This window comes from Syngnathus typhle, linkage group LG1 (genome assembly GCF_033458585.1).
Source record: "Syngnathus typhle isolate RoL2023-S1 ecotype Sweden linkage group LG1, RoL_Styp_1.0, whole genome shotgun sequence".
NCBI lineage: Eukaryota > Metazoa > Chordata > Actinopteri > Syngnathiformes > Syngnathidae > Syngnathus > Syngnathus typhle.
This window is the reverse complement of record NC_083738.1, coordinates 4110001-4125631: the sequence shown is the minus strand read 5'-3', so window position 1 is coordinate 4125631 and position 15631 is coordinate 4110001. Positions and strand designations below refer to the sequence as shown.

At 43.5% G+C, this 15631-nt stretch overlaps 1 protein-coding gene and 1 long non-coding RNA gene across 2 annotated transcripts in view; one reads left to right on the top strand and one right to left on the bottom strand.

Moving 5' to 3' along the window:
- Positions 1 to 8734: 8734 nt before the first annotated feature.
- atoh8 (atonal bHLH transcription factor 8) overlaps positions 8735 to 15631 on the bottom strand; it is a 10461-nt gene continuing 3564 nt past the window's right edge. Inside the window, exon 4 of the mRNA XM_061281602.1 lies at positions 8735 to 10182. Within this exon, the coding sequence (XP_061137586.1) occupies positions 10156 to 10182 (27 nt within the window). The 3' untranslated portion in view covers positions 8735 to 10155. The remainder of the gene's footprint in view (positions 10183 to 15631) is intronic.
- LOC133155933 (uncharacterized) overlaps positions 14282 to 15631 on the top strand; it is a 3853-nt gene continuing 2503 nt past the window's right edge. Inside the window, exons 1-2 of the long non-coding RNA XR_009714755.1 lie at positions 14282 to 14641; positions 14740 to 15631. The exon at positions 14740 to 15631 is cut by the window's right edge and continues 2503 nt beyond it. This is a non-coding gene — a long non-coding RNA (uncharacterized LOC133155933). The remainder of the gene's footprint in view (positions 14642 to 14739) is intronic.

Sequence of the window (15631 nt, the reverse complement as noted above, 5' to 3'; positions counted from 1 at the left end):
TGGTGACCATCTGCACGTGCATCCGACTGGGTGCCCAGGACGCTGCTCACACGTTTGCCTGCTTTGTGATGTTTTTCACCGATTCACGACCACGGTCCATTGGGCGCCGTTGAACTGGACTGCCGTTACACCTGTCTATGGACCCCGTGGAGGCTATTTTGTGTGTTTTGGGGTGTTCTCTTGTATTGAGGGGTGCTGGTTGGCCACAGTTATTTTTTTCCTTTGTCTTTTAGCTTTGTTTTGCTTTGATGGCTTTTATCTTGAGCACTTTCTGGCTTTCTTTGTGGCGCCGTTGTGTGGCAGCCTTATGAGAGCCTATTGAGTTGCGCTCATGCCATCTGTGTGTCTTTTGTATACCCACTCTGTGGTATGAATACTGCTGGGGCCTGAGTTTCCCCACCCCTGAGGATCAATAAATATTCAATCAATCAATCAATCAATCAATCAATAAAATCTGGGGTGCGCATTATACATGGGTACAAATTTTTTTTTACATTTTTTTTTTTTAAGTCCCAATGATCGTCACACACGCAGGGAGGCAATGGGTCCCATTTTTATAGTCTTTGGTATGGTCTTAACTAGGTTGGATGTAATTTTTTTGTTGGCGTTGATTTCTCCGACTGCCCGGGAAAAAGGCGTGCGGACGTGAAAAAGGCGGCTCTGTATGGGAGAGACGTTGAAGAGGAATAAAAACACCCTTGGAAACCAAAACTTGCCCCTCGTCGTGACTCGGAGCCGCAACAAATGTTTCGGATTTGTGTAGGGTACATTGTGACAGACAGCAAACGAGCAGGTGATCGAGCAAGCCTTGTCTGATACGAGAGCATTGCGCTCGTATGGAGCATGTTTGAAGTGAACAGCAGAGACGAAAGGAACAAGGCAAAGTGTTGTGAAATAAAATATGACCTGTAATACGCATTTTGTTATTTGCTGATTGAAACTGCAAATTTAACTGTGAATTGAAACTAATAGGTGGAGTGTAGTTGGTTGGCATAATTCACCCGGAACCTAAGTTCACGTTGCCGAGTTCCGGTGGGATGGTTTAGAGGTGTGGGAGTTTCCTGTTTGGTTTAGTTGGTGTTAGGATCTCGAGGGGAAAAGAGTCGGCCCGTGGTTGAATGAAGATAATTATAAATGTCAATAAAACAACTGCCGTTGGCACCGTCATTTGTCACTCCGCCTCCAACTCCAGTCCTTGCACACCACAGGAGAACTGAACTCTCGCTCTTTATATAGCTGACGTGTCGTGCGCATCCGTTCTGCGCATCTGTAATGGCGGCCTCCGTATGACGTCCGGTCCGCGATGGAGATTAAAAACCAAACAATATTTGACAATAACACACCATCAAGGATTGCACTATCGCATCAAACGATGTGTCGTCAATTATGAATTGACTGTGTTGGGCAGAATGGCTGAATGCTATGCGCGATTGACAACAAACAAGAAGAAAGGTGATTTCAAGTTTTATTTCGGGGGAGATTTGTCATGTCTCGTCCCCAGTTTTGCTATGTGTCTAGGTTGCCATAGTTTCTGTTCGCGTCGCCCCTCTCTTCCTGTGTCACCTCAATGGATGTAACGTGTTTTGTATTTAAGTCCTGTCTGCCCCTCGCTCACCGCCGGATCATTGCATGTGTTACTGTCATGATGTGGTTTCTGTTCCTGTCTTTGGTAATGTCACCCTGTCTTTTTGTTCCACGACTTTGTCGGTCAGTCCTGTTGTTGGTTTTGTTGTACCATGACTTTCTTTAAAAAAAAAAAAAAAATTTTTTTTAAAGAAATTCATAAAAATTGGGTGCGTATTATAGATGGGTACAGGTTTTTTTCCAGCATCAGCATGCCATTTTTAGGGTGCGTATTATATATGGGGGCGCACTATACATGAAAAAAAACGGTATATAGTAGATCTGTGGAATAACGACGAGGCTGACGTCAGGGCGCATGCGCGGCGTTGTTGACAACGGACGAGGAATTCGATCGATTGATTTAATGATTTAGAGTGCACAGATGGTTTGATAATACTATTACTTATATAATAGTTATTTGATATCTAATTTATATATCGTTATACGGGCCTGTGGAATATTTTGAAGTGCAAGCGCCGTCAGCTGCGCGCACCCATTGTGATGGATTTAATGATTTGGAGTGACACAGATGGTTTGGTAACATTATTGCTTATATAATAGTTATCCATCCATTTTCTGTACCGCTTAGTCCCCACTTAGACCCGCACCCTCCTAACTGTGAGGCGGACGTGCTACCCAGTGCGCCACCGAGCCGCCTATAATAGTTATTTGATATCTAATTTATATATCGTTATATGGGCCTGTGGAATATTTTGAAGTGCAAACGCGCTCACGCATTGTTGACAAAGGACGATTGATGGATTTAATGAATTGGAGTGACACAGGTGGTTTTATTAATGTGTTATTTAGGTAATCGTTTTTTGAATACCGTTTTATTTCTGTGTATAATGCGCAAAATTTAACTAATTTATTTATTTATTTATTAAATTTATTTAATTTATTTTTATTTATTTTTTTAAGTCATGGTAAAACAAAACCAACAACAGGACTGACCGACAAAGACTTGGAACAAAAAGACAGGGTGACATTACCAAAGACAAGAACAGAAACCAAACAGACATCATGACATGAGTGAGGGGCAGACAGGACTTAAATACAAAACACGTTACATTGATTGAGGTGACACAGCTCAGTGGCCTAGTGGTTAGAGTGTCCTCCCTGAGACTGGAAGGTTGTGGGTTCAAAACCGCGGCCGGGTCATACCAAAAGACTGTAAAAATGGGACCCATTGCCTCCCTGCTTGGCACTCAGCATTAAGGGTTGGAATTGCGGGTTAGAAGGAGTGGAGCTCTTTACAAGCCCTAGGCTTCGTCTCCCTCCTGCACAGTTATTGATATAATAATATGTGCTAAACAATAAACTAAACTAAACAGAAAGGGAGGGGCGACGCGAACAGAAACTATGGCAACCTAGACACATAGCAAAACTGGGGACGAGACATGACAAATCTCCCTCGAAATAAAACTTGAAATCACCTTTCTTCTTGTTTGTTGTCAATCGCGCATCGCATTCAGCCATCCTGCCCAACACACTTAGTCAGTAAAATTCACAATTGACGACCTATCGTTTGATGCGATGGGGCAATCCTTGATGGTGTGTTATTGTCAAATATTGTTTGTTTTTTAATCTCCATCACGGACCGGACGTCATACCGAGGCAGTATCACTGCGCATGCGCACTATGGATCCAATGCGCAGAACGGATGCGCAAGACACGTCAGCTATATAAAGAGCGAGAGTTCAGTTTTCTTCCTATTAGTTTCAATTCACAGTTTAATTAGCAGTTTCAATCAGCAAATAACAAAATGCGTATTACAGGTAATATTTTATTTCACAACACTTTGCCTTGTTCCTTTCGTCTCTGCTGTTCACTTCAAACACCCTCCATACGAACGCAATGCTCTCGTATCAGACGCTTGCTCGATCACCTGCTCGTTTGCTGTCACAATGTACCCTACACAAATCCGAAACATTTGTTGCGGCTCCGAGTCACGACGAGGGGCAAGTTTTGGTTTCCAAGGGTGTTTTTATTCCTCTTCAACTTCTCTCCCATACAGAGCCGCCTTTTTCACATGTCCGCACGTCACTTTCTTCTCTTTTCATCTGATCGCGGTGGTGCCTTTATGGGCAGTCGAAGAAATCAACGCCAACAAAAAAAAATACATCCAGCCTAGTTAAGACCATACCAAAGACTATAAAAATGGGACCCATTGCCTCCCTGCGTGTGTGACGATCATTGGGACTTAAAAAAAATAATAATAACAATTTTTAAATAAAATTAAAAAAAATTGGGTGCGTATTATACATGGGTACAGGCTTTTTTCCAGCATCAACATGCCATTTTTAGGGTGCGTATTATACATGGGGGCGCATTATACACAGAAAAAAACGGTAACTGAACCTTTAGAACAGGGGTGGGCAAACTTTTTGACTCGCGGGCCGAACTGGGTTCTAAATTTGGACCGGAGGGCCGGACAAGGAGCAGATGGACGTAGGCGTTGTGTGAAGTCATATAAGCGACCTGTAAAGGACATTGCATAAAAGATCTTGGCCTTTAGTAGGTAGTAAAGCATGGATATTCCAAACAATTTTTTTGAAAACAAATGCATTTATTAACAGCATTAAAAAAATAATAATTCACTAGAAAACTGCTATCAGTGATTCTCATAAAATACGACACTGTTATTATGAATAACAATCTCCATACTTCAGTGCCTGCAGGTCAGATTAATGAAATATGTTTATTTTATGAGATCACATCAAACGGCAAACATTCTGACCAAATATATCATCTTGAAGAATCGGTGAAAGCATACATCCAAATAAAGTAATCAAAACAGCAACACGGTGAGGGGTATCTGAAAATCAGAGCAGAGTTTTAACTCGCAAACACCTGGTAACAGAGGTGAGGAAACGGGAAACACCTCCTTAAAGTAAGCCTTAAGAACTTTACAGGTTAAGATTAGTCGCAAATAGGTGGTGCATCAATGTCCTTGAGCATCCTGCATTGTTTGAAAATGAGAATGGTCGCTAGTTTCAATCCCTGCTATGTGTACAAATCATATTCAAAATGCATTTTTTTACAATAAACTTGAGAGCCTCCCGTCCATTTTCAGTGGGAACAGTGTTGTTGGTCTCCCTTTTTTGCTAGTGCGTCATAGTCTGGAGTAAAATTTGTTGTGGCAATTCTTAGGCGAGATCCGAGGTGTTGGTCCGTTTACCTTGATCTGTGACGGGTTGATGTTGATGTAGCTGAACGTCACGTCGCGTACGTCGAGCCAAATTGGTTTGTGGGTGACTTTAGCGCAAAACTGCATCTGAAAGCTCAGCGCGCGAATTATAAGAATGCTGTCGTCAAAGCCCACGCTCTAAATTCGGGACTGATACGAATAGAGCGAGAGTGCGCCAAGTCCGTACTACTGAGTACGTACACGCACTTGTGAGTGTGCACCGAGATTTCTGACACGGCGTCCGGTAGTAAATGCGCAGGCGAGCGCTTCGCCATCTACTGGGAAAACGCAGTCATTGCAGGCAAAATGACCAAAAAAAAAGTTTAATAATACAATTTGTTCAGGGTTGGCGGGCCGGATTAAACGGTCCCGTGGGCCGGATGTGGCTCGCGGGCCGTAGTTTGCCCACCCCTGCTTTAGAATCTAACCCTAACCCCCCAGAGCAAGCCCCGTGGCCATGGGGGCAGGGAGCTCCCGATGGTGGGGGAAGATGCCAATCCGACCTGGCAGACCCAAACGTACTGTGAGGGTCTGCTGGGAATGTCTGGCAGAATCCCTTTTCAGGAAGAGCTTCAACTCCCACGTCCGGCAGAGCTTTTCCCATGTCCTGGAGGTGGGAGTCATGCCATTGAGACCGAGTGAACCATGTTCTGTGCCTCCAATGTTGAGGCAGCCGACCCGAGCTGTGACTGTAAGGTGGTCGGTGCCTGTCGTGGCGGCAACCCCTGAACCCGCTGATGAACACCGGTGGTAAGGGATGCCGTCAAGCTGAAAAAGGAGTCCTATCAGGCCGTTCTGGCCTGTGGGACTCCGGCGGCAACTGACAGGTACCGAGTGGCCAAGCGGAACGCGGCTTTGACGGTTGCTGAGGCAAAAACCCGGGCGTGGGAGGAGTTTGGCGAGGCCATGGAGAATGACTTCCGGACGGCTTAGAGGAAATTCTGGTCCACCATCCGGCATCTCAGGAAGCGGAAGCAGTGCACCATCAACACTGTTTACAGTGGAGATGGCGTGCTGCTGACCTCGACTCGGGACATCGTGAGTCGGTGGGGATAATTCTTCGAAGACCTCCTCAATTCCACCGACACGCCTTCCATTGTGGAAGAGGGGGCCTGGAGACTCTGGGGTGGACTCTCCAATCTCTGGGGTCAAAGTCACTGAGGTAGTTAAAAAATTCCTCGGAGGCAAGGCCCCGGGGATGGATGAGATCTGCCCGGAGTTCCTTAAAGGCTCTGGATGTTGTGGGGCTGTCCTGGTTGACACGCCTCTACAGCATTGCGTGGACATCGGGGACAGTGCCTCTGGATTGGCAGACTGGGGTGGAAAAGTGGACCAGCTCCATACGCTCGGCAGGATCCTCGAGGGTGCATGGGAGCTCGCTCAACCAGTCCACATGTGTTTTGTGGACTTGGAGAAGGCGTTCGACCGTGTCCCTCGGGAAATTCTGTGGAGGGTGCTTCGGGAGTACGGGGTGCTGAACCAACTGATAAAGGCGGTTTGGTCCCTGTATCATCGATGCCAGAGTCCGCATTTCCGGCAGTAAGTCGGTTGACTCCGCCAAGGCTGCCCTTTGTCACCGATTTTGTTCGTAACTTTTATGAACAGAATTTCTTGGCGCAGGCGAGGCGTTGAGGGTGTCCGGTTTGGGGACCTCAGCATTGCATCTCTGTTTTTTGCAGACGACATGGTGCTTCTTCAAGCCGTGATCTCCAGCTCTCACTGGAGCGGTTCGCAGTCGAGTGTGAAGTGGTCGAGATGAGGGTCAGCACCTCCAAATCTGAGTCCATGGTCCTCGGTCCGAAAAGGGTGGAATGCCCTCTTCGGATCGGGGATGAGATCCTGCCCCAAGTGGAGGAGTTCAAGTATCTTGGGGTCTTGTTCATGAGCGAGGGCAGGATGGAGCGTGAGATCGACCGGTGGATCAATGCAGCGTCGGCTGTAATGCGGACTCTGTACCGGTCCATCGTGGTGAAGAGAGAGCTGAGCCAAAGGCAAAGCTCTCAATTTACCGGTCGATCTACGCTCCTACCCTCACCTATGGTCGCGAGCTATGGGTTGTGACCGAAAGAACAAGATCCCGGATACAAGCGGCCGAAATTTGTTTTCTCCGCAGGGTGTCCGGGCTCTCCCTTAGAGATGGGGTGAGAAGCTCGATTATCCGGGAGACACTCGGAGTAGAGCCGTTGCTCCTCCACGTTGAGAGGAGCCAGATGAGGTGGCTCGGGCATCTCATCAGGATGCCTCCTGGACACCTCCCTGGGGAGGTGTTCCGGGCATGTCCCACCGGTAAGAGACCCCGGGGACGACCCAGGACGCGCTGGAGAGACTATGTCTCTCAGCTGGCCTGGGAACGCCTTGGGATCCTCCGGGATGAGCTAGATTAAGTGGCTGGGGAGAGGGAAGTCTGGGAGTCCCCCCTAAAGCTGCTGCCCCACGACCCGACCCCGGATAAGCAGAAGATGGATGGATAGATGGATGGAGGTTTAGACTTTGTCTTGTGCATTTTTGCAGGTGGAAATTCTGAAAGCAGGTACGTCAGCGTCTTACAATATATCTGGAACAGATTAGTGCTTTTTATGTAATCTACAGGAGCAACAGCCTTGTCTCATTTCGGCTTTTAATTTTACCGTTACCCATTATTAGCGTGAAGGCCTTGTGTTACTCTACACCATTCACTTTATCAGTGTGAATGCCTTCACAGTGAATGGTGTAGAATAACCACACCAGTCACGTTCTTCTTCTATTTTATTCTCCTCACTTTTTGACACGCTACTCCAGGGTTGGCCAACCCGCATGCGGCTCTTTGCCTGGTTTCATGCGGCTCCTTTACATTCATATCAACATTTGTGGGGTATTTTTTATTTCTTTTTTTTTGTGCGTGTTCGCTTCGCTTGAGTTCAATATGGTATTTTCGTCAAACGCTGCGTGTTCGGTTCGCTTGAGTTCAATATGGTATTTTCGTCAAACGCGCATGCACATGAGGTGAAATCCCGCAAAGTAGGAGGGGCATCCATTCAAGGAAACAATTACGGGGTTTTCCATGCATAATGCGCAAAATTTAACTAATTTATTGTCCTAAAATCTTTGGCGCAAAATTCAGAATTGGAAATTTGGAATTTTTGGTAAGTGGGAAGTTGTGGAATAATTAGGCAAAAGATCAACAGTTTAAAGTTGGAATGGGAATGTTTACGTTTAGCATCAATGCCAACAAATCGTAGAGCATTATATCGATTAATCGATGTGTATCGATGAATCGTTACACCCCTATTCTGTAGCATTCCCCAAGTATTTATTCAGCTTCTTTGCCTTCACATGCAATTTCAACAGAAATGGCAAATTCTAGTTAGTAGTATTATTTATTTAGTTAAGGTACTAAGCGCTCAAACATGATGGAATGGAGTAGACCACAACATTCAACAATCTCTTTCCAACAAAGGGCTGATTGAAATATCATTAATTATTCAGAGGTCTCTGCAGGAAGGTTTGATTTTAAATCGTGTCATTTTGACCTGGTTTTGTAATGTATGTAATGTCAAATGTATTTTTGGCCTCTCATGTCATACTCATGGACCATACTTTCTGAGAATATTTTCTGAGAACTACCAGAATGGTCAAAAATCAGACCTTGACACAATAGAATATCGGAGATTTTGTTATTCACTTGTATTTTGAAAAGAAATTGTGTTTTAGTTTTAAATGGTTGATTTGTCTCTTTACGTAGCTTTAAAAGCTGTGAACCACTTTATGAATAGTAGTGACATCTAATTTTTTTATGCCCACCTTTCTCATTCCCTCTCGCCTTTTGGGAAGAAATGAGAAAGGTGGGTGTCAAATGTCAATTTTAGTATATGCCGCGGGCCATTGAAAAATAGATGGCAGGCCCCAAATGACCCCCAGGCCATAGTATAGACACCACTGCAATTAGGTTTGAAAATCAATTTTAGTGGAAGAACACTAATACTGTAGACAATAGTTTACATGGAAACAAACATTTGTATTACACATATATTTATTATTTTCTTATACTGTAAAATATTGCTTTTTCTTGTGAGGGTAGTTTGTGATTTAAAAATTCACATTTAGTTTGGAATTTGCATCAGGAACCAGGATGTTTTGTTTTAGTAGTGCATTAAAACGGGAAAAATGAACAATCATGTACAAAGGGTATTCTGATGTAAATAAGGATGGGAATTAATAAGATTTTTACGATACCGATTCCATTCTCGATTCCGTTTAATGATTCAATTCTTTATCGATTCTCTTATCGATTCTCATTTGAGGAAAAAAGAAGCACAAACGATTATGATCATTTTCTTTTAAATATTGCTTTGTGAAATATTCTATTAAGAGGAAGAATGCAAACATTCTCCGACAATAGAAAATCATCACCCACTGAAAATCAGGGGCTTCTATAGCTGCAAATTGGTGCAAGCCTTTAACTACAAGCTTCGTCACTGCACAATGGCGTTCTTCAGTCCTCCCTGCCTCCGTGAACGAATAAGCTCGACGTACAGTACTGCTGGCGTCTGAAGCAGTCTCTTGTCGTCATCTAAAATAAAACATGAAACGTGCTTTGCATGACATATTTTACAATTAGAAATAGAGCTAGCAGGAAAAGTAGTGTTAGTTTGTGTTTAAATGCAATATGCAAATGAGTTTGCATATTAGAGGTATTTCCTCCCTTTGTTGAAATTGAACTCTATTCGTGTCTTTCTTGGTGAAATGTAACTAAACTTTGGAGCGCTTCTGCCTCACAGGTGCCGTCATTGTTTCTGGCTGCTTATGTCACTATGCGCATGTGTAACGTGCGTAGGGAAGTCATTTGTGCTGACTGGAATCGCTAAGAGAATTGTTGAGAAAAATAGTAAACGATTCCAAGGAATTGGTAACGTGGGAACCGGTTCTCAACAAGACAAGAAGCGGTTCTCAATTCCCATCCCTAAATGTAAACATTGTCAATCTTTTTTTCATATATACAAAACATTTTATGCTGACACTGTTCTCTTAAATACAGTAATCTAAAATAATGTTGGAAATAAAATTTCCATAGAATAAAAATTGTTTATCAGCATGTTCATCACTAGCTACCAGAACATACACGCAAGGTATACAAATAATGACGGCAAAATATTTCACATAACTGAAAACACGGTAGTCATTTTATTTGTTACATTTAGAGCATTTGTTACTTCAACAAAAAATTATTTCAAAATATTAATCTCAAACCTTTGTTACCCCCTAATACAAAATTTAAACTGCCCTGTTGATGCTGTAGATGGCTGTCTTCACATAGCAATGAAATTGTGCCCCTTACAGTCTGCATTAGTTTCTTGGAAAATTCTTCAAATATCCTCGGGAATTCTTCCAACCTGTTGAGATAACACCAGTGAATGAGTCAAAAGGTTTGAAACAAATAAGCCACGCTCCTTTCTACACACAACAAGCACCAAGCCAAGAAGACAGCAATGAAAAGCCGTAAATGGTCTTTAACACCATCACTTGAGCAGTTTCTCTTCATCACCTGAATTTGTGCGCGCAGCTTGTACTCGAAAACTGAGTCTTGCGTGCTTGTGGTCGACAGCTACAGCCTTTAGCTTAGCATCTACCCCTTCATTCACAAAGTGCAAAGACTAAATCCTGTATGCACATAATAGATAGCAACAGCAGAAAAAAATAGAGCTGATGTCAGGAAGTGGTTGCAAACATGTCATTCACCGTCCTTTTGAATGTAAAGCAATGTTTCAAAATGCCTTTAAACCTTAAAGTCTTTAAAGTTTAAAGACTTTGGGCCACATCGATTGTGGTGTTTCTGATTTACACTGTTCAAGTAGGCATTTATAACCACTTTTGGTGAGTTCAATTATTTGCGGTAATTCATTATTTGGAGTTGCTCTCAGTCAATATCACATGTTATTTGTGAAAATTGTTAAGGGGACCAATGTCCTATAGACTTTAAAGCCACTATCCCAATAAGCGGTGAACAATTGCGAGTGTTTTCGAAGGCAGCGAATGTTGTATGCTCGTGTGGTTTATTCAAGGTCGCAAGTGTTCCTCAAAACAATCGTCAGATGTTCGCCTGGATTTTTAACAAATTCAAAAGAAAACTAACAAAGCGCATGTAGCTACTGATGACAATAATGGTTTTAATGACCTAAAACCACTTTTCCCACATTGAAATGAACGTCACATCATCTAGTGTTCTACCAAACTTCTCTGGTCCAGTATTATTTTTTTACACCGCTTTTGGGTAAAAGGTGGTCACCAGAAAATTCTGACTCCATTGCATTCAGAAAAATATCATTAAAGTTTCTCCTGCTTAATTATTCCTGTTGTTAACAAGATGCTTGTGATTTATTGTTGCATGCTTGATGTTGAGCAGACAAGGTTTTTGGACAGAAAACAGTTAAGTGGCCATTAAACTAAGGTACGCAGGCACATAATTGACCTGAGGGGACCTGTGATGTTCCTGCTGCTTTTTATGAGATGAAAAGAAACACACACACACACGCGCACACACACACACACACACGCACACTCACGTAGAAACGATATAAAATCTTCAGTATATACTACTGCAAGCTGTACAAATTCCTCGAGTCAATGATGGCATCATACCAAAAAGAAACAAAAATGTGTTTTTCCTGCAAGCTGTGTATTCAGACTTAGTGACTCTGAGAAAAAAAACATTTAATTCTTGCCAGACACTCACTCAACTCCTCATCACACAAACACACAAGCACACACACACACTTCTTTTTCCTCTGGCCCCCCCTCTGGTCTCTTGCTGTCTTTCCACCAGCTGCTGCTATCTGACAAACTGATGATGACTGTGTTTTTCCTCTCCTTGTTTCAAAGTATGCTGGAGCAGATGGCTTGGAGAGGCAGAGTGGGGGAATGTGTTGGAAAGGCTGCTGGGGAATGTGCCAAGTGTGTGTGCGTGTGTGTGCATGTGTGTGTGCATGTGTGCGTGTGCGTGTGCGTGTGTGTGTGTGTGTGTGTGTGTGTGTGTGTGTGTGCGTGCGTGTATGTGTGTGGTTTCAGTTCGCGTGCCTTTTCACTGCCCTCTGCCCTTCATGGCGCCAGCTCCACTTCCCTTCCACTCTAAACATCTGGTGTCTGGGACTTTGAGAATGCACACACATGTGCTTGCGCGCACACACTGGCATGTACGTACAGACAGACAGTCTGCTAGCAGGGGGAAAGCCCTCAGCCAGTTTTCATGGGGAGTAAACTATGAAGCTTGATGCTACATTAGTTCCTTTTTGCTCAATTGATTTCAGTAAAGGTATGACTAGAATCTCAGTATAGTTAAAGTTAGTGTTGGAAAAGTTCATTTTCTACATGAACTAGTTCAAAGTTCAGTTCACAACTTTTAAAATGAACTAACTAGTTCAGTTCATAGTTCATAATTGAAAATGTATTAACTAAGTTCATAGTTTTTGCCTCCCACAATTAAAAAAAAAGGTTGCTGAGAGCTGTTACTCTCCGGCATACTGGCATTTCCGCATTGGTTTTCACCCACAAATGCTTTAATTATTAAATCCTTTACTGAATTGAAAAAAAACCATGACTGTAGTCCAGAATGTGCAAACACAATCCTATAGGTCCCAGACCGAGGTAGGAAATAAAGGATGTACAAATGAAGTGCAAAATATGTAAAGTAATATTATACAGAAATTCCTCGCCACTTTGTGCTTCACCAATCGCGGAGGCGCTACTTGGCGGGTTTTCAAGTGACGGGAGAACGACGTTTAAATACACGCTGATAGCGTGGCATGTGCCTCTGAGAAATGTGCGTCACTGCGGACAAGCGCAGGAAACGCGGCAGCCAGCCTGTCTTGAACAAAGTAGAACAACCATGTGCAACATGGACTCTTTATTTAGAGAATGGGAAAAGGGAGGCTGGAACCCTAGCACAGCAGGTGCATGAGGCGATTGACGAGCTGATCAGCGAGCTTGCGACGTGCGTTGTGGTGTAGACGGGGGCGAAGCAAGCTGGTGGTCAAGGACATGCAGAAAGTTGGGGCAAACAGGGTCCAGGCCAAGGACGGGCAGTCAGGGGAGGCAGGTGAGGCTCTGCTAGACCATATTTAGCAGGGAGTGTTGTACCTGAACGCGTTCAATGAACAAAAGTTCATTCGATGAAAACTCAAGTTGTGTGACATATGCAAACGATCATTCGACGAACGATCCTGAAACGCAGAAATCATAAATTTGAGGAAACCTTGGTCGGAAGCAGCCACGTATGCCAACTACGATGCACACACAAGGGCCCATGGTGGGTACGTGCACAATGAGCAGCGCAAGGCGATCGTAAACAAGAATTAACAAAACTAAGGCGTTCAAGAGTGAAAGAAAACAAAAGGAAACTTAACTGGTCTGTCAGTACGCAAGTACGCAAGTCGTGACGGAAATGCATTGAATAAGGATACGAGTCGGAAAACCTTAAGATGCCCTCATGATGAAGTGGTTTAACTAATGAAACCCATGAAAGAAATTTTGCCACTACAAGGCAGATCAGGCAAACTACGTGTCAAAGCAGACGAAACGGCGAGGGCTGACCGGCGAACGTCGTCTATATACACACACTAATCAGCGAATAACACAGGACAGGTGTACACTTATTGTACTGGTCAAGAACCTTATCGCCACAGACCTGGTTGGCCACGTATGTAGGATTGTTAATTTCACAGTTAACCCTTAAGTACTGGAACTACTTCACAGTAAAAACACGGTAAATAATGACATTCTTTTATCATGTCTGATGCTTGTTGACAAATTACTTGATACTTTTAATTGGACTGATGCAGTGTCATTGATCTAAAAGGTAGCAGGGGCTCTTTAGCAAACACTGTTACAGTTGGACCAGCAAGATTTGTTTTCGAAAAGCCTACATTAATTCTCACAACTTCCTCTTGATCTGTAATCAGAAACCGCAGCATTTTGGAGCGTGACGGCGGCACCAACTGAGAAGAGCCTTGTCTATGACAATAAGTTCAGTCTTGAAAGAGCCTGCCTCGTGAAGCATCATTGAATTGGTCACGTGGGCCCATAGAGTTTGAAAATGGTCGAGAGAAGCTCCATTGTAGCCACTTGAGATAAGGGACCTCTCCAGGAAACCTCTCTAGGGGCCTGTGTGAAAGCCTTGAGGTAACCAAAAGGCTATTTTCTTATTCACTTTATGGAAAAGCGTCAATATGAGTAAAACCGTGATGCGGTGAATAGCTACCGTGTAGTGATAAACGGTGTTCCTACCAAAAAGCTCAATTAATTTCTGTTCATCACAGAACAGGGGTGCGTTTCCACAGCAAATTGTCAGCTAAGTAAAAAGTACCTTTAAAAGTGATGTAATCCAAGGATGTTTTTCTTCCTGTTTTGCTCTTACATTCCATGAACACAGAAGTGACAGTTCTACGATAATAGTTAAGTGTCTGTCGTGCAACGCAAGAGAAGCCCACTGTACAATAAAAGTGTGCTGATAAGTGGGATTCTTTCAATAGAAACCAACAATGAAGTAACTGAACAAAACAGTACAGTTTAATGAAATTGAGGCTTCATGTGTGTGTCAATGGCGTTATCATCCCATCATACTCGAAGAACAATCTGATACAACAGACTAATCAAGAGAGGTGACGAACATTTGATTGCAGCGGACCCGGTCTAAGTATAAGGAAATAAATGCGAGACGGCAGTCAATAGGTTGCTATACAGAGTGAATTGCAAGTGGTAATCAAGGAAGAATGAGTCAGCACAAGCATTGGAATTCCGCAACCTAGACAGGAAGGGAGCAGGCAGGAGCACAAATTCACACGGGCAGAGATTCGGCCAGTGAGTAAAGGTTTTTGTCTTATAAACGATTAATATTTTGATTGAACTTGATTCTAATCTTCTAAAATAATCAAACATTTTCTAATGGATGAATGCAGAGAGATGACTTTACCGTTATGTGGCTGGTGGGAGCACAGGAGGGCACTCTGGGACAGAGTATTTGCTGTATAAATAGGAAGTCCCAAGTTGACGCGAAGTGCCAGCTTCCTGTGGGTGGCCAGCGAGATCGCTGGGCCCACGTGTGTGGAGCAAATCTAGATCACTATTGCTGTTGTATTTCAGTATTTTTTATCATCATGAATATGTATTTTTTGTCGATTGGTGGTCAAGGCTTGGTGTGTGAGTGACTGGGTGTGGGTGTGCAACCCCTCAGGTATGCAGTAGAGTTATATTAAAACCTGGTTTTAACTGTTTAGTGACACGTGTTTTAGTCTTTACAGTTGTTCTCGTGTACCACTGCCCCCTGTCCTTTTTTAAGTTATGGTTTTGTTGTTTGGTGAGTCCACGCTTAGGGCTGTAAAGGCGGACTAACCTTTTTTATGTTCATCCCGTCCTTTTGGTTTTGGTCACTTCCCCTTAATGTGTTTATAATAAATGTTGTAAACTTCACTCCATTTCTGTCATTGATTAACACACCACTTGCATTACATTCAGCAACAAAAAGATGATGCTTTCGATGAGATTCATCATGTCTTCGTAATAGTATATTGCAGATTCGTTTGTTCAGACAAGTAGAAAGAAGAATTTTTCGGTGTTACCTGCTGCTGACAGTTTTGACCGAGTCTCCAGTCTTCTTCAGAGCCACACACTCAGTGTGTGTGTGTGTGTGTATGTGCGTGTGTATGCGTGTGTCTGTGCGCGTGTGTGTGTGCGTGCGTGCGTAATATCGAAGCGATTCACAGCCTGATGTCTCAAGTCATTAAGGACAAACTTCAATCAAATCTGACTTCCGCGTCAGTCTTCCTCAGACGGCGCAGAGGAAGACAGGAG